This window comes from Saccopteryx leptura, chromosome 2 (genome assembly GCF_036850995.1).
Source record: "Saccopteryx leptura isolate mSacLep1 chromosome 2, mSacLep1_pri_phased_curated, whole genome shotgun sequence".
Classification (NCBI taxonomy): domain Eukaryota; kingdom Metazoa; phylum Chordata; class Mammalia; order Chiroptera; family Emballonuridae; genus Saccopteryx; species Saccopteryx leptura.
The window spans coordinates 251,651,239-251,677,214 of NC_089504.1; the positions used below are offsets into that span (position 1 = coordinate 251,651,239).

General features: G+C 41.9%; 1 protein-coding gene and 1 non-coding gene across 5 annotated transcripts; both read left to right on the plus strand.

Annotated features, from left to right (window-relative positions):
• Window positions 1–57: 57 nt before the first annotated feature.
• On the plus strand, window positions 58–25,649 carry ZNF10 (zinc finger protein 10). 4 transcript variants are annotated; one of them, XM_066371278.1, is made up of 5 exons: window positions 58–403; window positions 10,999–11,088; window positions 14,233–14,359; window positions 14,669–14,764; window positions 19,646–25,649. In XM_066371278.1, exons 2-5 carry the CDS (start codon window positions 11,047–11,049, stop codon window positions 21,106–21,108), a joined length of 1,728 nt encoding a protein of 575 aa, XP_066227375.1. In that variant the 5' UTR covers window positions 58–403; window positions 10,999–11,046; the 3' UTR covers window positions 21,109–25,649. The 4 variants fall into 4 exon arrangements, 3 of the variants coding, with proteins under 3 accessions (XP_066227375.1, XP_066227373.1, XP_066227372.1); XM_066371276.1 differs by having other exon boundaries at window positions 59–253; XR_010749396.1 differs by lacking the exon at window positions 58–403 and having other exon boundaries at window positions 10,980–11,088; window positions 19,646–21,404; window positions 22,543–25,649.
• On the plus strand, window positions 15,191–15,297 carry LOC136396401 (U6 spliceosomal RNA). The gene has a single exon (XR_010749689.1). It is a non-coding gene; the product is annotated as a U6 spliceosomal RNA (small nuclear RNA).
• Window positions 25,650–25,976: the final 327 nt, after the last annotated feature.

The window sequence follows — 25,976 nt, forward strand, 5'->3', positions numbered from 1 at the left end:
GAGCCCCCGCGCAGCCTTGCGGAGGGATTCTGGACTCGCGTCACAGCCCTGTTTCTCGGGGTGGTGCGCCGCTGGAGGAGCTGGCGTGGTCGTGAGGGGTACGTGCGGGGCGGGGACACGGGCAGACCGCCCGGCTCGGCCCTCCGGCCGGCTCTGCCACGCCGCCTCCTGAGGCCAGACTCCTACCGAAGGGCCGTAGCTGCAGCGTCGTGACAAGATTGCTCCCTGGCGAGCCTCCGAGGGCTTCTCGCAGGTACGCGCGCGAGGGCGGTGTGTGTCTGCCTCGTAGCGGGACGTGTCCTGGCCCCTGCGGAGCAGCGCGGCTTCCGAGGCTCGATGTGCTGGCTGGGCGGTGATCGAGTCAACGAAGTTCTCCTGCCTGTCGGTGGTTCCCACCCTTTGCGTGAGTGACTTCTTCCCCTGGGCGGTTCTTCTGGATTCCCGTCGTTCGGGCGATAGGAACGTTCCTCTTTTGTCTGGACTAATGGCAAAAACCCCTGGTGGTGACCTTGAGCCCTGTGTTCTCTCTCGGTGATGCGAAATAAGATTTCTCCTGTCCTTCCCTTACGACTGGGACTAAATGTTTAAAATTTCCCGAATGGCCTTTGTAGCATCTGCTGAAAATTATCATGCTCCTTTTTTTGTTAGAGTAGACCATGTTTTAATAGTAGAAGTTAGGTTTCTAGGAGAGATCCAGCCTGGTTATAATGATTTTTAAAAAATGTTCGTTAAAAATGTTAGTCTTTCCAGTATTTTCAGTGTTTAATATCAAGCAGGTGTGTGTATGGTCTTAAAGTAACTCATACATCTCTAGCTCCTAGTTACCTGTTCTTCAGTTTTGTTTTGTATTTTACTCTAGCAGATTAAATAACTGGTGGTGTGTATGTGTTTTACCCAACTTTATTTTTGAGAAAAAAATGTATAAAGTATTACAATTTTACTTCCTTTTGATAGTAGAGTTATTACATAGGGACGATGTATACCGGCTAACATCTAGTAGGAATGTCAAAGGTAAGGCTGACCTCTGGAGCCCATAGATCTCACCCAAAATATTATATATGGTGACGGTGAAGAATTTCAATACCTTAATAGCAGAATATACTGTTAAAAAAGGAAGTTAAAGAGGAGACAGGATGTCATCCAGAATGCTGCCTAACAGACTTTAGGGTAGAGATGTTGACTACAATTACTGTCTACCTGGGAAATAATTGCTTCTTTTCAAGCCACGTCAACACTGCATTTTTCTTTATGAGCCAAGTATGACCTAATCTACTGCTCTTGGGTTCCATTAAAATGATCCTGTCTTGCAAAGCCCCCTGGATGGTGAATTGCCCTCATTTCTTCCTCACTCCCCGCCCCCCGACAGAGAGAGGGGGATAGATAGGGACAGACAGGGAACAGAGAGAGATGAGAAACATCAATCATTAGTTTTTCGTTGTGACACCTTAGTTGTTCATTGATTGCTTTCTCATATGTGCCTTGACCACGGGCCTTCAGCAGATGGAGTAACCCCTTGCTTGAGCCAGCGACCTTGGCTCCAAGCTGGTGAGCTTTTTTTTTGCTCAAGCCAGATGAGCCCTCGCTCAAGCTGGTGACCTTGGAGTCTCAAACCTGGGTCCTCCACATCCCAGTCCGACGCTCTATCCACTGCGCCTCTGCCTGGTCAGGCTCTTCTTTTTCTTGAAAATTGTTCATTTGTTCCTTCATTTCTTCTCTCAACACATATTTTTTGAGCTCTTAGGCTTGTGCCAGTCACAGGGCAAGGATTGGAGATACAAACCTAAATTAAGTAAGAAAGTCTGTTTATCTGTATTTTATATAAAAATTGTCTCAAAATTCTGCTTAGGACAAAGAATCAAGGACTACCTGGAAGAGAGGTTATAAAATTACCCTTATTAATTAACTATATTTCCAACATGCACAAGAGATTCAGTTAACATCAATGAGTTTTTAGTAAAGTGACTGAAAAGGAAATGAATGAGTTAACAGATTGCTTACTGTCCTCAATAACTATGTAGTTAGTGCATACCTTTGTAAAAGAAGGTCTGTTCACAATTGGAAAAAATTACTGAGTATTAATTTTAACTAGAAATATGCCTGAACTATGAGGATACTTTAAAACCTGAATAGGAGATATAAAAATACATAATGAGCCTGCCCTGTGGTGGCACAGTGGATAAAGCGTCAACCTGGAATGCTGAGGCTGCTAGTTCAAAACCCCAGGCTTGTCTGGTCAAGGCACATATGGGAGTTGATGCTTTCTGCTCCTCCCTCCTCTCTCTCTCTCTCTAAAAAATGAATAAATCTAAAAAAAAAATTAAAAAATAAAATAAAATAAAAGATGAATAGGAGTGAGAATAGTTGTGTTTATAAATTAAAATCAATTGTCAAAATATACCTGGGAATTTTTGAAAGGACCCCCATGCATTTTGTTCTTTTTTTATATATATATAATCTTCATCTTAAAAATGTTTTGGAAGTGGCTCATTTCTTTTCTTTTTAATTTAGTAAGAAAATATTCCTATTAAAGGAGGAATATTCCTAGAAATGATGTTTACTTGGTTTTCTTCTCATAATTCATGCACTGAAAGGTTAAAGTTTCTTCTGACTGTTACACAAAGTCAGGGATGAGTGTGTATGTACCCTATGTATCTGTGACTTAGAACCAACAGCCAGTGCATCACTTTGGCCTCTCTCCACACAGTACCTCTCTGTTCTCTCATCCTCTTCTGTTCAGCCCTTTATTATGACAATTTTTGAACATATGGTTAAAGGAATTTTACAGTAAATACCTGTAAACCTCTCTGCTAGACATGACCATTAACGTTTAATTTTACTATTTTAACATGCTTATCTGTCCCTTTCTTCATGAGTCTTGTTTTTTTTTCCTGATACATTTCAAAGTAAATTACAGATATTATTATACTTTCCCTAAGTACTTCAGAATGCATGTGCATTATTAACTAGAATTTAATGTTTGTTTACCTTTTTTATGTGAAATTCACATAAAATGAAATGTAGAAACTGAAAGTATACATTTGCTGAGTTTGCACAGGTACATGATCTTTCCTTTTGTATCTTTGCCATCTGTTGGCAACCCAGAGTTCTAACTCTGTAGCTGCTGAGTCCTTTGCCAATCAGTTCTTGCCCTTTGTAGATGCCAAATACTCATGAACTTATTCAGAGTGTAAACAGATCCTGTTCTCTCTTATTAAGAAGCATATACGCCATATACCTGAGTGATGCACTGTCTCTGACTAGATCTTGCCTTTCTCTGGGTCCTGGCCCTCAAGTGTTAGGTTTTCAAATGGAGGCTGAAGGCAGACATCTTTGGAAACAGACAAGTTTGCATTGTGGGTGCTCACTTAGTATTGGAACAAATATGAAGTACAAAACACTTATGCTAGCCTTTTTTGGGATTTAGAATGAGATTATCCCAATTTTCCTAAGGGAGGTGGAGGAGTAAATAATGGTGGCCTGAGGCAGAACATTGATGGGCTGGAGGCATGCAAAGCGCTCCATGTTGACTGCCAGAGAGCCATCAGTTCCTTCTTGTACATGGTAGCATTTAAGTGAAGTTTAGAGAGAATGGCACAAATGCAGTAGGAATAAAGGTTGAAAGTTGTCAGGGCCTGTGTAGACTTGTGAAGCCTGTAGACTCAGTAACTTGATCTGAGCTGTGCTGTGAAACCTCATGTTTTTCAGACAGTAACTTTCATAGCCGCCTTGCTGACACTGGAAGCTTCTTTCAACCCATTTCTGCCCTGTTGTTAGGAAGAATAATGGCTCCCCAAAGATATGCATGTCCTAATCCCCAGAATTTGTGGATGTATTATCTTATATGTATGAAGGGAATTAGCATATGTGTTTCAACTAAGAACCTTAACATGGGGAGATTACCTTGGATTATTTTGGTGGGCCCGGTGAGGTGTAATCACAGGACCTTCAAAGTCCTTGAAAGCAATAGGGAGGCAGAAGGTGGCAGTTGGTGAGTTGGAAGAAAGGCATACAGAGAGGTAGCATTGCTAGCTTCCCCCTTGCAAGCCTGCCCCCTCTGTCTTAGCTTTGGACCCCACCCTGGCCCTCTTTGGTCTTTTCTAGCTTTGACCCTCTTGTCTGTTACTTCTTCTCATCTTGTTTTTTTTCTCTTTGTTTTTTTAATTAAGTGAGAGGTGGAGAGGCAGAGACAGACTCCTGCATGCACCTGGACCAGGATCCACTAGGCAAACCCCCTACCAGGCTATGCTCTGCCTCACTGTGCCACTGCTCTGTTGATCAGCAACTGAGCTATTTTAGTGCCTGAGACAAGGCCATGGAGCCATCCTCAGCACCTGGGGCCAACTTGCTCCTTTCAGCCTTGGCTTCTGGAGGAGAAGAGGTGGGGAGGGGTAGAGAAACAGTTGGTCTCTTCTCCTGTGTACCCTGGAATCTCACCCAGGACTTACGCATGCTGGGGCAATGCTCTATGCTGAGCCATCGGGCCAGGGCCTCCTTTTATCTTGTAATCACTCTTAAATTTGCATTTTGACCCTATTACCTCTTTTAGCTCCACTCTTTTTCTTCTTTCTTTACCTCCAGCTTTTCATTCTTTTTTTAAAAAATTTATTTTATTTATTCATTTTAGAGATGAGAGAGAGAGAAGAGAGAGAGAGAGAGAGAGAGAGAGAGAGAGAAGGGGGGGAGGAGCTGGAAGCATCAACTCCCATATGTGCCTTGACCAGGCAAGCCCAGGGATTCGAACCGGCAACTTCTGCATTTCCAGGTAGACGTTCTACCACTGTACCACCACAGGTCAGGCCAGTTTTTCATTCTTACCATGGACTTTGTCAGCTATTCTCACCAGTAGATTGAAACTGTTCTCCCCAAATCATTAGTGAACTCCTGTCTAACCAACCAGTTCAGTATATTTCACTCCTTAATTTATCCAAACTCTTTCATCCTCACCTCCCTGAAATTCTCTCTTCTGGCTTCTGATATACCTCTCTCTGGACTTCCTCATTTTCTAGTGGGTTTTTGCCTTGTTTGGGGACTTTTCTTTCTCCTCTGCTTGCTCCCTAAATGTTAATTTTCCCTACAATATAATCCTGGTCCTACAGTTTATTTTACTATTAATTTACTAATAATTTATAGTTAATTTACTATTCTTATTTAGTTGATTTTATATACTGCCATGGTTTTATCTGATAATACCGTTAGTTGGGTTTATCAAATCCTATTGTTTGTTAGTGGGCTTTATGCTGGGTCACTAGATGTCAATTTTATTTTTATTTTTTTGAGAAGGAATGCATTTTATAAGAAGGATGTTCCAGAATAGGGAAGAAATTACTCCATGAGGGGGTAGGCTGATGATACTTAGATTTCAGAGTAGCTTAAAGTGTTTGTAACAGACAAGTTGAGTAGAACTGGCTATTTTCACAGAAAGTTCAGATAGCACTTTTGATCATTTGGTCAGGATAGGTACTGGATTTTATATTCTCTGCAGGCATTTCTAAATGTGACATGGTAAAGCTGGCTCTTACTATAGTGGGATCTGAATAACTTTCTTTGGATATCTCATAGATCTTAGCTTCATATTCTCTGTTTGGTTTAGCTAATGTCTTGTGTGGCATTATTTACGGTATTCAAGTCTTTCAAAAATTGTTAAAATAGCCCTGGCCGGTTGGCTCAGCGGTAGAGCGTCGGCCTAGCGTGCGGAGGACTCGGGTTCGATTCCCGGCCAGGGCACACAGGAGAAGCGCCCATTTGCTTCTCCACCCCTCCGCCACGCCTTCCTCTCTGTCTCTCTCTTCCCCTCCCGCAGCCAAGGCTCCATTGGAGCAAGGATGGCCCGGGCGCTGGGGATGGCTCCTTGGCCTCTGCCCCAGGCGCTAGAGTGGCTCTGGTCGCAACATGGCGACGCCCAGGATGGGCAGAGCATCGCCCCCTGGTGGGCAGAGCATCGCCCCTGGTGGGTGTGCCGGGTGGATCCTGGTCGGGCGCATGCGGGAGTCTGTCTGACTGTCTCTCCCTGTTTCCAGCTTTAGAAAAATGCAAAAGGGAAAAAAAAAAAAAAAAATTGTTAAAATAAACAGCAAAATTATTTTATTTCCTCCATTCGTGTGGAAAATAATGAAATGCCATTAATCTCTAGATCAGGAGTAGTCAACATTTTTATACCTACCGCCCACTTTTGTATCTCTGTTAGTAGTAAAATTTTCTAACCACCCACCGGTTCCACAGTAATGGTGATTTATAAAGTAGGGAAGTAACTTTACTTTATAAAATTTATAAAGCAGAGTTACACAGTTAAAGCATATAATAATAATTACTTACCAAGTACTTTATGTCAGATTTTCGCTAAGTTTGGCAGAATAAATCTTTATAAAACAACTTACTAAAAAAAAACCTTACTATAGTTAAATCTATCTTTTTATTTATACTTTGGTTGCTCCGCTACCGCCCACCATGAAAGCTGGAACGCCCACTAGTGGGCGGTAGGGATCAGGTTGACTACCAGTGCTCTAGGTCACTGGTTATACAGAATATAACTCAGAAACAGACAGGTGGAAGAGATGCATAGGGCAAGGTGTGTGGAAAGGGATACTCCCTCCCTGCTTCGCTACATGTTCACTAACCATAAGCTCCCAGTTGTTTTCTTAATTAACAAACTCCTTACCATGTGTCTGGCAGTGTTCTATGTCTTTTGCAAATATTGACTCATTAACTTAGCATAATAATCCTATGATGTAGGCACTACTTTATTACCATTGTACGGATGAAGGGTTAAGAAACCACCTAGTAAAAAAAAAAAAAAAAGAAAAGAAACCACCTAGTAGCCCTGGCTGGATGGCTCAGAGGTAGAGCATCAGCCCAGCATGTGGAAGTCCCAGGTTCAATTCCCAGCCAGGGCACACAGGAGAAGCACCCATCTGCTTCTCCACCCTTTCCCCTCTTCTTTATCTCTCTCTTCCCCTTCTACAGCCAAGGCTCCATTGGAGCAAGGTTGGCCCGGGCGCTGAGGATGGCTCCATGGCCTCGCCTCAGGTGCTAGAATGGCTCCGGTTGCAGCAGAGCAATGCCCCAGATGGGTTGAGCATCACCCCCTGATAGGCATGCCAGGTGGATCCTGGTTGGGTGCATGCAGGAGTCTGACTGCCTCCCCGCTTCTAACTTCGGGAAAATACAAAACACAAACAAAAAGAAACCACCTAGTAAATAATTGAGCAGGATTTTGAATTCAGACAGTTTGGCTGCAGAATCCATGCTATACCGTTAGCCAGTTGTAATTATGAGCTTCAGGTTAGGGAATGAGGTTGGGTGCAATGAGAAGACACAGTGGTCTATTCATTTTAGACAAAACACTTGGTCCTTTTGTGTGCCATGCAGTGGGATAGACAGTGAGGATGAAGCAAGTAGGTTTGCCGTGTCCTGAGAGTGCTCTGGGGCTCACTGAAATCGAGACCAGAAAGACTGAAGTTGCAGCATTTAAGCTAATTACAATTCTTTTAATCATTAGAGAAGATTAAGGAGTGTCAAAGAGGAAGTCCTGACCTGGTAGTTCAGTTGCTTTAGCATTGTTCCAATACACCAAAGTTGTGGGTTAAATCCCTGGTCAGGACATATAGAAAAATCAAAATGCATAAATAAATGGAATAACAAATTTTCTCTCTCTCTCTCTCTCTCTCTGCCACTCTTTCGCTCTCTTCCTACACCTCTCCCTCTAAAAGTCAAATAAATAAAAATTTATTTTTAAAGAAAGAACCAAAGGCCCTGGCTGGTTGGCTCAGTGGTTGAGCGTCGACCTGGCGTGTGGGGGCCCCGGGTTCGATTCCCGGCCAGGGCACATAGGAGAAGCGCCCATTTGCTTCTCCACCCCCCCCCTCCTTCCTCTCTGTCTCTCTCCCCTCCCGCAGCCAAGGCTCCATTGGAGCAGAGATGGCCCGGGTGCTGGGGATGGCTCCTTGGCCTCTGCCCCAGGCGCTAGAGTGGCTCTGGTCGTGGCAGAGCGACGCCCTCTGGTGGGCAGAGCATTGCCCTCTGGTGGGCAGAGCATCGCCCCTGGTGGGCGTGCCGGGTGGATCCTGGTCGGGCGCATGCGGGAGTCTGTCTGACTGTCTTTCCCCGTTTCCAGCTTCAGAAAAAAAAAAAAAAAAGTACCAAAGAGGAAGATTAGGTGAGGAAGGAAGCAAAGTAGGTAGATAGGTCTGAGAACAATTGAGAGGCCAACAGTGCCTTCTATAATAGATGTCGTTGATGAAACTCAAGTGGTATGGGGGACAGAAACCATAGTGCTTTTATTTATATAAATGTGCATAAAGTTGAAATCATTAACATCCCCAGAAGACAAAGGAGCCAAATCATATTAAATGAAATGAAGTACAAGGAGCTATACATGTAGACATATCAAAAATATCCAAACATATTAGTCAAAATACAGAAATATAAAATATAGTTAAAATTTAAAACAAGTGAAAAATGCAATGTTTATAGACTTCTGTTTCTGGCCAAGATGGAGTAATAGGGAGTGGATTTACATTCTTGCCCATACAACCCAACAAGACAAAGTACATGAAACAATTGTTTGAAGATGCTGGATGTCAGACAATGCAAGATAGTCATCCATTTGAGATGGAAAACCAACAAGGGAAGCCCTCTGATCGCCCCAGTTTATGGCCTTGAGACAGTTTCCAGGTTATAGTAGAGGAAGGGAAAACTGAAGTGGAGCCCAGCTGACTTCCTGAGTCAAGGATATGGAGCTAAAATCTGGTGAGAACAAAGCAAATAGAATTTATAGGACAGAACACCAGAGAAGAGACATCTGCAACTCCCTTGAGTTAACAGAGCGCAGGTCAGCACATGTGTATGAAGAAACTACCTGAGGGCAGTGAGAGAATCTTCTGAAGGATGAGAGGGAATAGTACCTAACATTCACATAGGGAATGTTGCCGGTTACTACTAGCTAGAATGGAAAATTCGTCTAATTCCCAGATTATTGGGACTGAATTGTATCTATAATACACTGAAAGTAAAAATAACTACTTCAAAATCTATAGTCCTGCCTGACCTGTGGTGGTGCAGTGGATAAAGTGTCAACCTGGAAAGCTGAGGTTGTCAGTTCAAAACCCTGGGCTTACCTGGTCAAGGCACATATGGGAGTTGATGCTTCCTGCTCCTCCCCCCTTTGTGTCTCCCTTCTCTCTCTCTCTCTCTCTGTCCTCTCAAATGAATAAATAAAATCTTTAAAAAATAAAAAATCTATAGTCAACAAAAACTTCAACTGCAAAGGTAAGACAATATACATAATATGAAAAAATACTTATAAGTCATAAAAATCTGATAAGGGTTTCATATCCAGAATAAAGAAAGAACTACAACTTAACAGACAAACAACCCAATTTAAAAATGGGCAAAGAGTCTCCCTGGCCACATAGCTCAGTTGGTTGGAGCATCATCCCAGAGCACGGAGGTTGCTGGTTCAATTCCAGGTCAGGACACATACAGGAGCAGCCCTGTATGTGCCCTGTCTCTCTCTCTGCCCCTACCTTTCTCAAATAAATAAATAAATAAATATTTTTAAAAAATGGGCAAAGAACTTCAACAGACATTTCTCTGAAGAACAGCGGTTCTCAACCTGTGGGTTGCGACCCGGCAGGGGTCGAACGACCAAAACACGGGTCGCCTAAAGCCATTGGAAATACATATTTTATTTAAAAATGTATTGTATAATAAATATGTATTTTCCGCACCTTAGTTGTTCATTGATTGATTTCTCATATGTGCCTTGACAGGGGTAGGGGGGGCTACAGCCAGACTGAGTGACCCCTTGCTCAAGCTAGCAACCTTGGGCTCAAGCTGGTGAGCCTTGTTTAAACCAGATGATTCCGTGCTCAAGCTTGCGACCTCGGGATCTCAAACCTGGGTCCTTTGCATCCCAGTCCGATGATCTATCCATTGCGCCACTGCCCGCTCAGGCTGATGGCTATAATTTTAAAAATGGAATAATATATATTGATTGGCAAGCCTGCGGGAAAATAGAAACCCTTGTATATTGCTGATATGAATATAAAATAATGCATCTGCAATTGAAAAGTTTGGTGGGTCCTCAAAAAGCTGAACAAAATTTACCATATGATACCACATTTCCACTCCTAGATATAAGCCCAAAAGATTTGAAAGCAGAGTCTCATTCTTGTATGCTGCAGTTCATTGCAGCATTATTCACAACAACCGACAGATGGAAACAGCCCAGATAAATGGATAAACAAAGGGTGGTTGATCCATACAATGGACTATTTCAGTCATTAAAAGGAATGAACTTTTTTTTGTGTGTGTACGACAGAGGCGGAGAGAAAGAGGGACATATAGGGACAGACTGGCAGAAAGGAAAATGAGAAGCATCAATTCTTCCTTGCGGCTCCTTATTCTCCTTAGTTGTTCATTAATTGCTTTCTTGTATGTGCCTTGACCCAGGGGCTGCAGGTCAGTGAGTGACCCCTCGCTCAAGCCAGTGACTATGGTTTCAAGCCAGCAACCTTTGGGCTCAAGCCAGCAACCATGGGGTCATGTCTATGATTCCACACTCAAGCCAAGACCCCATGCTCAAGCTGGTGAGCCGATAACATCGGGGCTTTAAACCTGGGTCCTCTGTCCCAGTCCAATGCTTTATCCACTGCGCCACCACCTGGTCACACAAGAAGACATTTTTTTTATCTGTACAGTGAGGATGTTAAATCAGGTCAGGTTTTATTTTTGTTTGTTTGTTTGATTTTCTCAAAAAAATAGGATTTGTAGTAGTAGAAAGGTTTTATTCCAAATGAAATTTAACGTTGAGCTCTGGAGATTAAGGGTAAAACGGCCATCTACATAGCTCTTTTCTTTGTGCTCTTGGGAACATCGCTGATATTCTTCTGTATGGTAATTTCTGCATTATATCCTTCATGTAAGAGGAAGTCTAGGTAGAGGATTTATGAAACATCCCAGTCACAGCAAACTTTTCTCATACTCCTTTGTTTTCCCTAGCTTGGCGTTCTTGGATCTCTCATTACTCACAAAAGCATCATCAAAGACATGGAAGACATGGAAGCCAAGTCACTAACTGTCCAGTCCCACGTAAGTTGGGCTGCATTTCTTTTTTTTTTCCAACTGAGAATCCCTTTTTGCTTAAGTTCTGAAGTTCCTTGCCTCGCTTCTGCAGGACACTATTGCCATTTTATTTTATTTGTAGAAGTAGTTTAATTTCACATCAAGGAAATAAGTTTATCGGTAATGTGGGCAGGAATCAAGTGAGGTAATATTGAAGAAGGAAACACTTTTTGTCCACACTAAGGAACTGAGCCCATAGCAAGCTTCCTTCTCCAAAGAAGATGAAAGAACTGAGAATGTGATGTCAGTCAGGCTTTCTCAACTCCCTAGTTGTCTAAAGTGTGGGTCCTAGCCCTAGCCGGTTAGCTCAGTGGTAGAGCGTCGGCCTGGCATGCAGAAGTCCCAGGTTCGATTCCCAGCCAGGGCACACAGGAGAAGTGCCCATCTGCTTCTCCACCCCTCCCCCTCTCCTTCCTCTCTGTCTCTCTCTTCCCCTCCTGCAGCGAGGCTCCATTGGAGCAAAGATGGCCGGGGTGCTGGGGATGGCTCCTTGGCCTCTGCCCCAGGCGCTAGAGTGGCTCTGGTCGCAACAGAGCGACGCCCCCTGGTGGGCGTGCCGGGTGGATCCCGGTCGGGTGCATGCGGGAGTCTGTCTGACTGTCTCTCCCGGTTTCCAGCTTCAGAAAAAAAAATACAAAAAAAAAAAAATACCAAAATAAAATAAAATAAAGTATGGGTCCTGGCTGATAACTGTTCCACAGGGAGTGGCTCTTTGGAGCAACTTGGGACAAGTCACATAATTATCAAGGAGTCACTGCAGCCAAAGCCGGAAGACCCCTAGGAGGAAGGACCCTGTGGGAGCAGCCTGCAGGGGAATAGGGCTCCTTGCACCTTACTCAGCTTCTTCCCCAGAGGATTCCTCACATATTACCTCTACATACATGGAAAACCCCACCAGAAAATGATGCAGTTTTTGTTCTCAACTGTCCTGTGTAGTTTGAACAGTTTAAGATAAAAAAACTTGTTTTTTATATTTAATATTTTTGTTGCTCATCCTTTATTCTTGACATTTAAAGTTTCTTTCTGGTATTATTTATTTTCTGCCTGAAGAACTACTTTTAGCATGTCTTTGAGAGCAGGTATGCTGGTAACAAAATGCTGTTTGACTTTTTTTTTTTTTTTTTTAATCTTGCCAAATTTTTATTTTATTTTATTTTTTTTTATTTTTTTACAGAGACAGAGAGACGGATAGACAGGGACAAAGAGATGAGAAGCATCAATCATTAGTTTTTCATTGCGCATTGCAACACCTGAGTTGTTCATTGATTGCTTTCTCATATGTGCCTTGACCGCGGGCCTTCAGCAGACCGAGTAACCCCTTGCTTGAGCCAGCTACCTTGGGCTCAAGCTGGTGAGCTTTTGCTCAAACCAGATGAGCCCACGCTCAAGTTGGCGACCTCGGGGTCTCGAACCTGGGTCTTCCACATCCCAGTTCGATGCTCTATCCACTATGCCACCGCCTGGTCAGGCTGTTTGACTTTATTTAAGAATGTATTTTGCATTATTCCTGATAGATATTTTTACTGGACATAGAAATTCTAGCTTGACAGTTGTTTTCTTTCAGCATTAAAAAATATAGGCCCTGGCCAGTTAACTCAGCAGTAGAGTGTCAGCCCAGCATGTGGAAGTCCTGAGTTAGATTTCCAGCCAGGGCACACAGGAGAAGTGCCCATCTGCTTCTCCACCCTTCCCCCTCTCCTTTCTATCTATCTTTCTCTTCCTTTCCTGCAGCCAAGGCTCCATTGGAGCAAAGTTGGCCCAGGTGCTGAGGATGGCTCCATGGCCTCAGCCTCAGGCGCTAGAATGGCTCCAGTTGCAACAGATCAATGCCCCAGATGGGCAGAGCACCGCCCCCTGGTGGGCATGCCGGGTGGATCCTGGTCGAGCGCATGCGGGAGTCTGTCTGTCTGTCTGCCTCCCCCTGCTTCTCACTTCTGGGGGGGGGAGGCAGACAGACAGACAGACACACACACACACACTCTCTCTTTCTCTCTCTCTCTCTCTCTCTCTCTCTCTATATATATATATATATAATATAGTGGTACCTTGAGATGCGAATTTAGTTCATTCTGTAACCGAACTCGTAAGTCAGTCAACTCGTATATCAGACTGCCGATATTGGACCCGTAGGTCAATGTGCCAACTAGCAGCAGCTTCTCGAATCACGACTCGTATCTCAGAATTTCACTCAGATCTCATACAAAAATGTGGACCTAGTCACAGCTCATATCTTAAAAAATTTGTATGTTCATCTGTTCGTATCTCAAGGTGTGTGTGTGTGTGTGTGTGTATTTATCCGCTGTCTTCTGACCTTCAGGGCCTTTGATTAAAAACCTTGAGTCATTGAAGTAGATTTTTTTCCTAAATCTAATCATCACTTCTTTTAGTGTGCCTAATAGAGGCCTTGCTTCTGTGTCTGTTGGGATTTTTTGGTCAAATTGTTTGATACTATAAAAATATCTCTTTTCCATTTTTATGCCTGTAATTGTTTAGAGAAAGTATTTTAGGTAATTATTTTAGGTCATAAAACATGGCTAGGTTCGTCTCTTAGGCCTTGAATTATATTCTTTATTTCACATAATATAAATGTAGATTAACTTTTAGTTTCTAGTTCTCTTTGCTATAAATGTTTATAGCAAACCTGATTTAAATAAAAGTGCTTCTTAGAGTTTCTAAACCTATAGCACAGCGGTTCTCAACCTGTGGGTCACGACCCCGGCGGGGGTCAAATGACCAAAACAGAGGGGTCGCCTAAAGCCATCGGAAAATACATATTTATTATACAATACATTTTTAAATAAAATATGTATTTCCGATGGCTTTAGGCGACCCCTGTGTTTTGGTCGTTCGACCCCTGCCAGGGTCGCGACCCACAGGTTGAGAACCGCTGCTATAGCATAACAGAACTGGTTTAGGGACCATGTGCACCATAAAGTCCTTTTAGGACTTGACCAGAATCTAACATAAATGCTACTGACTCCTGGAGTAAATTCTGATTCATCCTCTTTCCCTACCCCAGTGCTGTCTGCCTAATCGCCCTTTCTGTCAGTATTCAGGAAAGGGAGGGCAGAGTACACATCTGGCTTAACACAGAGTTGTTTCATGTTATAGACACTGGTGACTTTCAAGGATATACTTGTGAACTTCACCAGGGAGGAGTGGAAGCTCTTGGACACTTCTCAGCAGATCATGTACAAAGATGTGATGCTGGAGAACTATAAGAATCTGGTTTCCTTGGGTAAGACTAACCTCTCTTTTTGGAGATGCACTCCCTGCGATGATTTTGGTTCTTCATTAATCGAAAGGTATGGAGACCCTGAAGCATTCATGTATCAGAGTATGAGCTTGGGTTCAGAGACCTAATTTCTTAGGGCCATAGAACAGGGATTTTGTACTCCTGCTGCCTCTATAGCCTCACATAGTCTGCTCTTAACCAGGTCCCCAGGGCTGTGAAGGGGTTGAGGTTGAGACTGGGATGCTTCTCTGTGTCCAGCTCAGAGCTCCCCAACCCTTGCCCAAATCTTTGTCTTTTTTTTTCTGTGACCAGGACATCAGCTTGCAAAGCCAGATGTGATCCTCCACTTGGAGAAAGGGGAAGAGCCATGGCTGGTAGAGAGAGGGATTCACCAAGACACCCATCCAGGTGAGAACCAGACAGGAGGCATTGCAGGCAGTAGCCTGGATGACTCACTGGGTTAGCATCCCAGGCGATAGTGGTCTAGTTCTCATTCTTAGGAGCCCTTCTTACTACCACCAACTGTGGGAGCCTCATTCTCTTATTTTCACAGTCATTTTTCTATCTTTGCCTTTATTTTCTCTTTGCCTCAAAAAGTAACATTTATTCAAAGGGAAAATAAAGTAAAAGTCAAGATATTCACCCATTGACTCCCTTCCCTCGCCCCTTTCTCTGTTTTGTTTTTGTTTTTGTTTTTTCATCTCTATTAGTTCCTTTATTTTTTTTGTTTATGTGTTTATTACTTTAGCAAACTTTCCTGGATATATGTTGAAAGTATCCAAAAATAACTGAGTGTATCGAGCAGTTTAGATGTTTATTTAGAATATGTTGTCAGTGCTCACTTCGGCAGCACATATACTAAAATTGGAACGATACAGAGAAGATTAGCATGGCCCCTGCGCAAGGATGACACGCAAATTCGTGAAGCGTTCCATATTTTTATGTTTTCTTTGAACATATGTACCCTGATTTATTGATGTCACCCCATTAAAATTTATTAATAAAAATAAAAAAATATATGTTGTCAAAGGAAATAATAAAACTCCATGTGCTTAAAACACATGAAATCTAAGGGATATACATAGCCATGTGACCTTTTATCAAAATGAGAATTATAGTGAGTAATGGCTTTAAAAATTCAGGTGATCCCGTTGATTAATGGGTGCTATAGATTTTGAAGATAGCTCACTTGAGTGGTTATATTAAATAATACATGGACATTTTTAGGATTTTTTTTTTTTTTTTTTTTTTTTTTTTGTATTTTTCTGAAGCTGAAAACGAGGAGAACAGTCAGACAGACTCCTGCATGCGCCCGACTGGGATCCACCCGGCACGCCCACCAGGGGCAACACTCTGCCCACCAGGGGGTGATGCTCTGCCCCTCCCGGGCGTCGCTCTGCAGCAACCAGAGCCACTCTAGCGCCTGGGGTAGAGACCAAGGAGCCATCCCCAGCGCCCGAGCCATCTTTGCTCCAATGGAGCCTTGGCTGCGGGAGGGGAAGAGAGAGATAGAGAGGAAGGAGGGGGTGGGGGGTGGAGAAGCAAATGGGCGCTTCTCCTGTGTGCCCTGGCCGGGAATCGAACCCGGGTCCCCCTCACGACAGGCTGACGCTCTACCGCTGAACCAACTGGCCAGGGCCATTTTTAGGATTTTAATAAAGGAAAGCATCTATTCATATGTTCAAACACTCCACACACAGTTTTTCTTCATCAGTTCTCAGCCTCCATTCCTCATCACACGTTTATTTTACAATTTTCCAGTTGCTATTTATAATTTGAAAACTTCTCAGTGAGATTCTGATGCTCTGGGTTTAGGATTGGAAGGTATATTTCCTATCAAAACTTATCAAGGTGCCAGTGTATAAATACACTAGTATATTATTTAGCCTTAAAAAGGAAGGAAATTTTATAAAATGCTACAACATGGATGAATTTTGAAGTCATTACATTAAGTAAAACAAGTCAGTCACAAAAGAGAAATAGTGTGTGATTCTTAATTATATGAAGTACACAAAGTAAAAAATCAGAGCAGGAACTACACTGCTCACAAAAATTAGGGGATATTTTATAGTTTCATAATCATTTTTGAAATATCTCCTAATTTGCCCTGGCCGGTTGGCTCAGTGGTAGAGCGTCAGCCTGGCGTGCAGGAGTCCCAGGTTTGATTCCCGGCCAGGGCACACAGGAGAAGTGCCCATCTGCTTCTCCACCCCTCCCCCTCTCCTTCCTCTCTGTCTCTCTCTTCCCCTCCTGCAGCCAGGGCTCCATTGGAGCAGAGGTGGCCTGGGCGCTGGGGGTGGCTCTATGGCCTCTGCCTCAGGCGCTAGAATGGCTCTGGTTGCAACAGAGCAACACCCCGGATGGGCAGAGCATCGCCCCCTGGTGGACATGGCGGGTGGATCCCAGTTGGGCGCATGTGGGAGTCTGTCTGCCTCCTCATTTCCAACTTCAGAAAAATACAAAAAAGCCCACAAAAAACAAAAAGTGAAATATCTCCTAATTTTTATGAGAAGTATATAATGGTTGTCGTTAGGGGGTAAGTTGAGGGGAGATAATGGGAAGTAAATGTTTAATAGGTATAGAATTTCAGCCTTGGCTGGATAGCTCTGTTGGTTAGAGCAGTTGTCCCTAAGGGCAGAGGTTGCTGGTTCTGTCCCCGGTCAGGGCACATACAGGAGGAGATTGATGTTCCTGTCTCTCTCTCTCTCTCTCCCCCCTTCCTCTCGCTAAAAATCAATAAATGAAAAAAGGTAGGTACAGAATTTCAGTTTTACAAGATGAAAAGAGTTATGCATATGGATGTTGATGATACTTGCATAATAATGTGAATATATTCAGTAACTCATCTCTACACTTAAAAATGGTTAAAATGGTGAATTTTATGTTATGTATATTTTACTACAATAAAATAAATCAGCTAGGGAAGAAACTCCTAACAAAGTTGTAAAAGAAAATTGGGATGGTGTGTGCCCTGGCCAGATAGCTTTATTGGTTAGAGCATCATACTGAAGTGCAGAGGTTGCCGATTTGATCCCTGATCAGGGCATATACAGGAACAGATTTATGTTCCTGTTTCTTTCTCTCCCTTCCTCTCTCGCTGAAATCAATAAATAAAATTATTTATTTTATCTTTTTAGTGTGTGTGTGTGGGTGACAGACAGGAAGGGAGAGAGATGAGAAGCATCACTTCATACTTGAGGGACCTTAGTTGTTCATTGATTGCTTTCTCATATGTGTATTTATAGGGGGCTTCAGCCAAGCCAGACACCCCTTGCTTAAGCTAGCGACCTTAGGATCAAGCCAGTGACCATGGGTCATGTCTGTGATCCCGTGCTCAAGCTGGTGAGCCCGCACTCAAGCCAGTGACCTCGGGGCTTTGAACCTGGGTCCCCAGAGTCCCAGGCTGATGCTGTATATCCACCATACCACTGCCTGGTCAGGCTAATTAAATTTTTTAAAAAGAAAAAATTAGGATGGTGTGGATTAGGATGGTTGTACAAAGAAGGCTGAAGTTAGGAGCCCAGCACAGGCATTATTTCCAGGTGTATTAGTTTACTGGGGCTGTTGACACAAAAGTTCTACAGACTGGGTAGCATAAAATAATTTATTGTCTCAGTTCTAGAGGCCAGAAGTCTGAAACCAGAGTGTCAGGAGGCCAAGTTCTCTCCAGGAGAGGATTTTCCTGCCTCTTCAGCTCTGGAAGCCCTGGTGTTCCTTGGCTTGTGGATGCAGTACTCCATCTTCACATGGCCACTTTCCTGGGTGTCCTCTCCTGTTCTTGAAAGGACACCAGTCATAATGCATTAGGGCCCACCTGCTGCAGTACTTCTTCATCTTAGTGATTCTGTTTCCAAATAAGGTCACATTGGGGGTTAGGACTTCAACATATAGTCTTTGAGGGACATAATTCAACTCATATATCAAGTAAGCATGGAATATCACACCACTTATATAGGAAGAGATGGTATTGTGTAAATAGTGTTTTTATTTCTAGGTTCAGGACCAGACATTTCACTTCAGAAACAAACATAGGCATTTAACCAGAAGAAATAGTTTGCAGTAATATACATGGTTTTTATCAGATGAACAGAAAGTCAAGGATAATATGATTTGGGGTCCAGGTTCTGAATTAGTATCCTGTGGTGTTAGTTCTGTTAGTTGTTAAGTTTTGATGTCTCAGAACAAAGGAATCAAAATAGAAGATGGGAAAATTGTAATGATTATAAATGGTATTGCTTTGACCATGCATGTGGCAGACTTTGATGTGCTCACACCTTTTATAATACTTATGTTAATCTTACACAACAAATACCATTGTCCTCAGATTACAGATAAACAAAATGATTTTTTTTTTTTAAGTTTATCAATTTGTCTAACTCCAGCACTACTGTGGAAAGCTGCAGTCAATACCTGTTCTGGGTAATTTCTATGTTTGCTCTTCCAGCCTGGCTCTTGGCCATTCTAAGGTTTATCGCGTCAGTCATCAAGACATTATGCAGTAGTGCTTGGTGATGTAGATAAGAGGCATTGCTAGACATTGCTGCATTTAGGAACATTAAATTGGCTGTGGTATGAAGAATGCATGTCAAGGGCGGAGCCTGTAACAAATAGACACATTAGGCTCTTCTGGCATTAATAGATTAGATAATGGGATTGCAGTCCTTTCTGTGGGGTTTCCTTTATTGCCCCCACCACCACCACCACTGAATATCCTCATCCCATGGGTCCGACCCGGTCCTGTATCTTCTCCTTACTCTCTTTCTTTGCACCTTTCATTACTGTCATTTCCAGTGCACATCCTGTTTACAACTGTATTCTTTCTTTCTCATTCTCTATCATGGTTACAGAACCATGTCTAGAAGCAACTCTTTTTTTTTTTACAGATAGAGAGTCAGAGAGGGATAGATAGGGACAGACAGGAATGGAGAGAGATGAGAAGCATCAATTATCAGTTTTTCATTGCGACACCATAGTTGTTCATTGATTGCTTTCTCATATGTGCCTTGACCATGGGGCTACAGCAGAGCGAGTAACCCCTTGCTTGAGCCAGCAACCTTGGGTCCAAGCTGGTGAGCTTTGCTCAAACCAGATGAGCCCATGCTCAAGCTGGAGACCTCGGGGTCTCGAACCTGGGTCCTGGCATCCCAGTCCGACACTCTATCCACTGCGCCACCGCCTGGTCAGGCTAGAAGCAACTCTTCATGGCTTACATACTTTGTCTCTACATATATCCTGCCATTCTAATATTAATGCTTTTTTAATTATGCAGAGCTTTTTTATTTCTTTCAGATTGGGATCCTGCAATCAAAATTAAATCAATTTCCAGTAAGAACATTTCTAAAGATAAAAAATCTTATGACATTAAAATGGAAGGAGTGGCAAAGAATGATCTCTGGTATCTGTCATTAGAAGAGGTCTGGAAATGTGAAGACCAATTGGACAAGTGTCAGGATCATCAGGAGAGACATTTGAGGCAAGTGGCATCTGCCCAAAAGAAAGTATTTTCTCCAGAGAGAGTCAGTGAAAATGGTAAATTTGGGGGAAACTGTCTTCTTCCTGCTCAGCTAGTACTCAGAGAATATTTCCATAAGCATGACTCACACACTAAAAGTTTAAAACATGATTTAGTTTTTAGTGGTCATCAGGAAAGCTATGCAAGTAACAGTAGTGAATGTGGCCAAACCTTCTGTCAGAACATTCACCTTATTCAATTTGCAAGAACTCAAACAGAAGATAGATCCCACAAATGTGCCAATAATGATACCTCTTGTAGTCATGGCACATCCCATGGAAGAGCAAAGAGTGTACATAGAGAGAAACCCTATGAATGTAAGGAATGTGGAAAATTCTTCAGCTGGCGTTCTAATCTTACCAGGCACCGGCTAATACATACTGGAGAAAAACCCTTTGAATGTAAAGAATGTGGAAAATCTTTCAGCCGGAGTTCTCACCTCATTGGACATCAAAAGACTCACACTGGTGAGGAACCCTATGAATGTAAAGAATGTGGAAAATCCTTCAGCTGGTTCTCTCACCTTGTTACTCATCAGAGAACTCACACAGGAGACAAACTGTACACATGTAATCAGTGTGGGAAATCTTTTGTTCATAGCTCCAGGCTTATTAGGCATCAGAGAACTCATACTGGAGAGAAACCTTATGAATGTTCTGAATGTGGGAAATCTTTTAGACAAAGCACACATCTCATACTGCATCAGAGAACTCACGTTAGAGTGAGGCCCTATGAATGTCATGAATGTGGGAAGTCTTACAGCCAGAAATCTCACCTTGTTGTTCATCATAGAACTCACACTGGACTGAAACCCTTTGAGTGTAAAGACTGTGGAAAATGCTTCAGTCGAAGTTCTCACCTTTTCTCACACCAGAGAACCCACACTGGAGAGAAACCATATGAATGCCATGATTGTGGAAAATCCTTCAGCCAGAGTTCTGCCCTCATTGTGCATCAGAGAATTCATACTGGAGAAAAACCATATGAATGTTGTCAGTGTGGGAAAGCCTTCATTCGGAAGAATGACCTTATTAAACATCAGAGGATCCATATTGGAGAAGAGACCTATAAATGTAACCGGTGTGGAATTATCTTCAGTCAAAACTCTCCATTTATAGTACATCAAATAGCTCACACCGGAGAGCAGTTCCTAACATGTGATCATTGTGGGACAGCACTTGTTAACATCCCTAACCTTATTAGATACCAGACAAATCATATTAAAGAAAATACTTTTTAATATAAGAAAAACAGGAAAATTAATCACAAAGAACAGTAACATTTAATCTTGGATAACTTCTGGAGAGAAGATGTACAGTTGTAATTCACATGGAATTACTTTCAGTTCTGTTACTATCCCTTCTCTTTTTTTGCACTAGAGAATTGGTCTTGGAGGGGGACAGCCCCACAGATTTCACTTTAGTACACAAATACATTATATTTTTTTCTTTCCACTAACTTCTATATAACTAATTGGCCTGGGAGCATTCTTGACCAAGCCTTAATGCTAAAATCGGAGAAGGAACCATTAAGTAGGTGAGTTGTTGAGAGATGATCAGCTTTCTTCTTCAGAAATAAATAAATGAGTAAATAATGATAATGCTACTTCAAAGAGGTAAATGGGAGTTGTTGCTGAGAATAGAAAATTAATATTGTAACAAAATGTGGGAAATATTCTAATGAATTACTATGCCATTTTTACTTGATTGTCCCTCTCTTCTCAAACATTTAATGCTGTTTAGTCTGTTTTATGTGTCAATATAACCACATTTTGGTTAGCCAGAAAATTGCTTATAATGGAAAACAGAAATAACACATTTACTACTAGTAGTACCGTTAAAAAATATATTTGCATGTTGGCAAGAATTGGAAAAGTGTGGATAAATGATTAGAATTGATTTGTTAAATAAGGGGATAATAAGTGATTTTTATAGGTTATTCAGTGTTCCTGTAATAACTTTTTAAGACTTTATTTAAAAAGGATATCTAGTTTCTCTATCATCAAGGAAGCTTGAGAAGCAGCTACTAGTAAAATTTCCCATTAATTCTAAGTTGTTTGAGACAGGCTACTGAGGTCTTCTGGGAATTTAAAAACAGTGGTTTTTCTGGACATTGAGACCTGGAGGCATAAAGTGAACAGAACACTACCTAAGGGTACCCTCCTCCCAAAGTAGTCTTTTTGTCTTTATAAAGAAGACATGGTGGTTAAGAGCATAAGGTTAAGCTAGGCTCAAGTACAGATCTGACTTCTTCCTAAACTTGCTGGGTGAACTTGGGCATGCTGCTGCCTAGTTCTTCTTTGCCTAAATTAAGGATATCTTTTTCTGTAAATTAGAGATAATGTTACTTACCTTGTGGGATCATGGTGAAAATTAAATGAGTAAACATATAAAAGTAGAATTGTGCCTGACGTAATAAGTGCTTTATGGTAATTAACTGTAATTATTAATATTATTGCTCAACCTTAGTGTCTGTCATTTAATGTAAAACTTCTTAAGTGCTAATAAGATCTCCTTGAGTTCCCAATTCCCTTACAGTCATACATGCTTTTCCCTTTTACTTACATCAGTACTTAACCTGAGGATAGCACTGACCCATAGTGTGTGTTTGAATTCATTTATGAGGCTCAGTTAACAAATATTAACTTATGAAAAATTATTGTTTTCATACAAAGGTTTTCTTTTCTTGGATGAGGATCCTAATCTTCAGATTCTCTGGTAAGTCTGTGACCCTAAATTTTAGGAAAAGAATTTCTCTTAATTCTGTTTTATTATATAAATGGATCTTCTGTGTGTAGGGACTGACCATTCTTTGCCATTTTATAGCCAACACTACTTATGTTAAATATTCAGTGATTGATTGTGGAATGATAAATATTGTGGAGACCAACATGACAAGATCTTTATATCATTCCCAGAGGGAAAAAATCTAGATTGTTAGAATCATGAGACTTAAGAACTATAAGGAACATGAAATTATTTAACTCATGCTCTTCATTGTACAGTTGACACACTGTAAGTCAGGGCTTACATTTTTAGTGAGGTCAGACCCAGACTTAGATCACAGGTCCCTCAATTGCTGCTTCTCTCTTCAGTGCGTAAGTACCTTTCACATGTGTAACATATTCCTCTCATAACTAGTTTTCATTGTAAACAGTGGTTCTTTTTGGGAGTGGAAGAGTAGCCCCTTAACTGAGCCCCTCAGACTTGCTGGTAACCTACGGCTCAGTTTTTCTCAACTGTACAATGGAGATTCCACTGCTGTCTACCTCAGAGTTGTGTGGATTAGTGTGGTAGATGTGTATAATGTACTTAAACCAGTGCCTGGCACATAGTAAAAGTACTGTATGTGTGGGCTAGTAACAATAATAATAGTACTGTTATTAACATCCTAAGGAATGTGGGAAGAGGTGTCTATAGATGATGTAATAATGCAAAATTTGCAGTATAAAAATATATAATAGCAAAATGGCTATTTATAGTGTATCCATGTAATACTATGCAGACATTAAAATTATGCACAGTTTGGTAACATGGGAGATGTTGATGCTGTCATGTGTTTTGAAAAAAGCATGGTAAATGTCAATAAGCTCAAGTATGTAAAAAATGAACTGTAAAAAAATGAAAAGAATCTTGCTCAAAACAAAGAAATTTGTGAGAAGATTAATAGCAGTTAACCTACAAATCTGAGGGATTTTGCATTTCTTTTTTTTCACTTTTCTGTTCTTTCCAGTGTCTCTTTAAAGAATATACATTTTAGAATCAGGATAACAATCTTGTCTGTAATGGAATATTTTGTCTTCCAAAGTTCTTGTCTACAAATAAGCTAAAACTTAAAGGAATCGGGCAAGGTCACAGGATACAGGTTCAGTATACAATAATCGATTTCCTTTCCCTGTACTAGTGAACAGTTTGGAAATGAAGTCAGAAATACCATCCCATTTACAATGATATAAAAATGTGAAATAGGCCCTGGCCAGGTAGCTCAATTGGTTAGAGTGTCCTCCCAACATGCCGAGGTTGCAGTTTGATCCTCGTCAGGGCACATAAAAGAATCAACCAATGACGGCCTGGATGAGTAGAACATAAAATCAACGTTTCTCTTTCTCTGTCTTCCTCTCTCTAAAAACCAATAAATAAATGTAGTGAGACAAGCAAGGTCTGTACAATAAAAAGTGTAAAACATTGCTGAAAGTCAAGAACACATAACTAAGAATAATACATGACAAGTGCAGTAATACACATGGTCAAGGATGAGAAAACTCAATATTGTTAAGATGGCAATTCTTCCCAAACTAATTTTTAGGTTCAAAGGCAATTGTGTGGAATTTGACAAGCTAATCAAAAATTTATATGAAAATTTAAAGAATCTAGATTAACAAAAAATTTTTGTTTTTTCCTTTTTTATTTATTGGGGGTGACACTGGTTAACAAAATTATACAGGTTTCAGGTGCACAGTTTCACAGTATTCTGTACACTATTGTGAAGTCTCTGTCCTTCACCATTTATCCTTCCGATACTCTCCTCCACTTCTTCTCACCCCAAGTGTTTTTTAAAGACACAATGTTGGAAGGCTTACACCACCTAATTTCAGTTTACTGTAGAACCACACTGATGAAATGTTGGCTTCAGAATAGACATAGATAAATAAGAGTCCAACATACCTACACATAATACAATGTCAATTAAATTTTTTTTTCTTGTCTTTGCATTTTTCTGAAGTTGGAAACGAGGAGGCAGACAGACTCCCACATGCGCCCAACTGGGATCCACCCGGCACGCCCACCAGGGGGCGATGCTCTGCCCATCTGGGGCTTCGCTCTGTCTCAATCAGAGCCATTCTAGCGCCTGAGGTAGAGGCCACAGAGCCATCCTCAGCACCCGGGCAAACTTTTTGCTCCAATGGAGCCTTGGCTGTGGGAGGGGAAGAGAGAGACAGAGAGGAAGGAGAGGGGGAGGGGTGGAGAAGCAGATGGGCGCTTCTCCTGTGTGCCCTGGCCGGGAATCGAACCCGGGACTCCTGCACGCCAGGCCGACGCTCTGCCACTGAGCTAACTGGCCAGGGCTCATTAAAATTTTGACACAACTGCCAAAATAATTCAATATGAAAAAGATAGTCTTCTAAACCAATAGTGATGTAAACAGCATTTCTATAGGGGGGAAAAACACCTTACTTTACATTTTAAAACATGCAAAATGTGTTCTGGCCATATAGTTTGGTTGGTTAGAGCATCATCCGAAAGTGCAGATGTTGCCAGTTTGATCCCCAGTCAGGGCACATATAGGAACATATTGATGTTACTCTTTCCCTCTCTCAAATCAAGTTTAAAAAAAAAAGTAAAATGTATCACAAGCCTAAATGTTAAAGTTAAAACCTTTAAATATTTAGAAGAAAATGAGAAAATGTTCATAGCCCTAGTGTAGGGAAAGATTTCTTACAGCACAAAAAGCATGAATCATAAAAATGGTTAATTGGACTTCTTAAACATTAAAAGCTTCAGGTCTTCTTTTTTTTTTTTTCTGTATTTTTCTATATTTTTCTGAAGCCGGAAACGGGGAGAGACAGTCAGACAGACTCCCGCATGTGCCCAACCGGGATCCACCTGGCACGCCCACCAGGGGGCGATGCTCTGCCCACCAGGGGGCGATGCCCTGCCCCTCCAGGGCATCGCTCTGTCGCAACCAGAGCCACCCCAGCGCCTGGAGCAGAGGCCGAGGAGCCATCTTCAGCGCTCGGGCCATCTTTGCTCCAATGGAGCCTTGGCTGTGGGAGGGGAAGAGAGAGACAGAGAGGAAGGAGAGGGGGAGGGGTGGAGAAGCAGATGGGCCCTTCTGTGTGCCCTGGCCAGGAATCGAACCCGGGACTTCTGCACGCCAGGCCGATGCTCTACCACTGAGACAACCGGCCAGGGCCTTTTTTTTCTTTTTTTTAAAGCAGAAAAACTTTTATTTGTAATTTCAAAATGTTTTGGGATTTGATTTTTCCACCTTATTTTTTTATTTTATTTATTTATTTATTTTTTTTTTTTCATTTTTCTGAAGCTGGAAACAGGGAGAGACAGTCAGACAGACTCCCGCATGCGCCCGACCGGGATCCACCTGGCACGC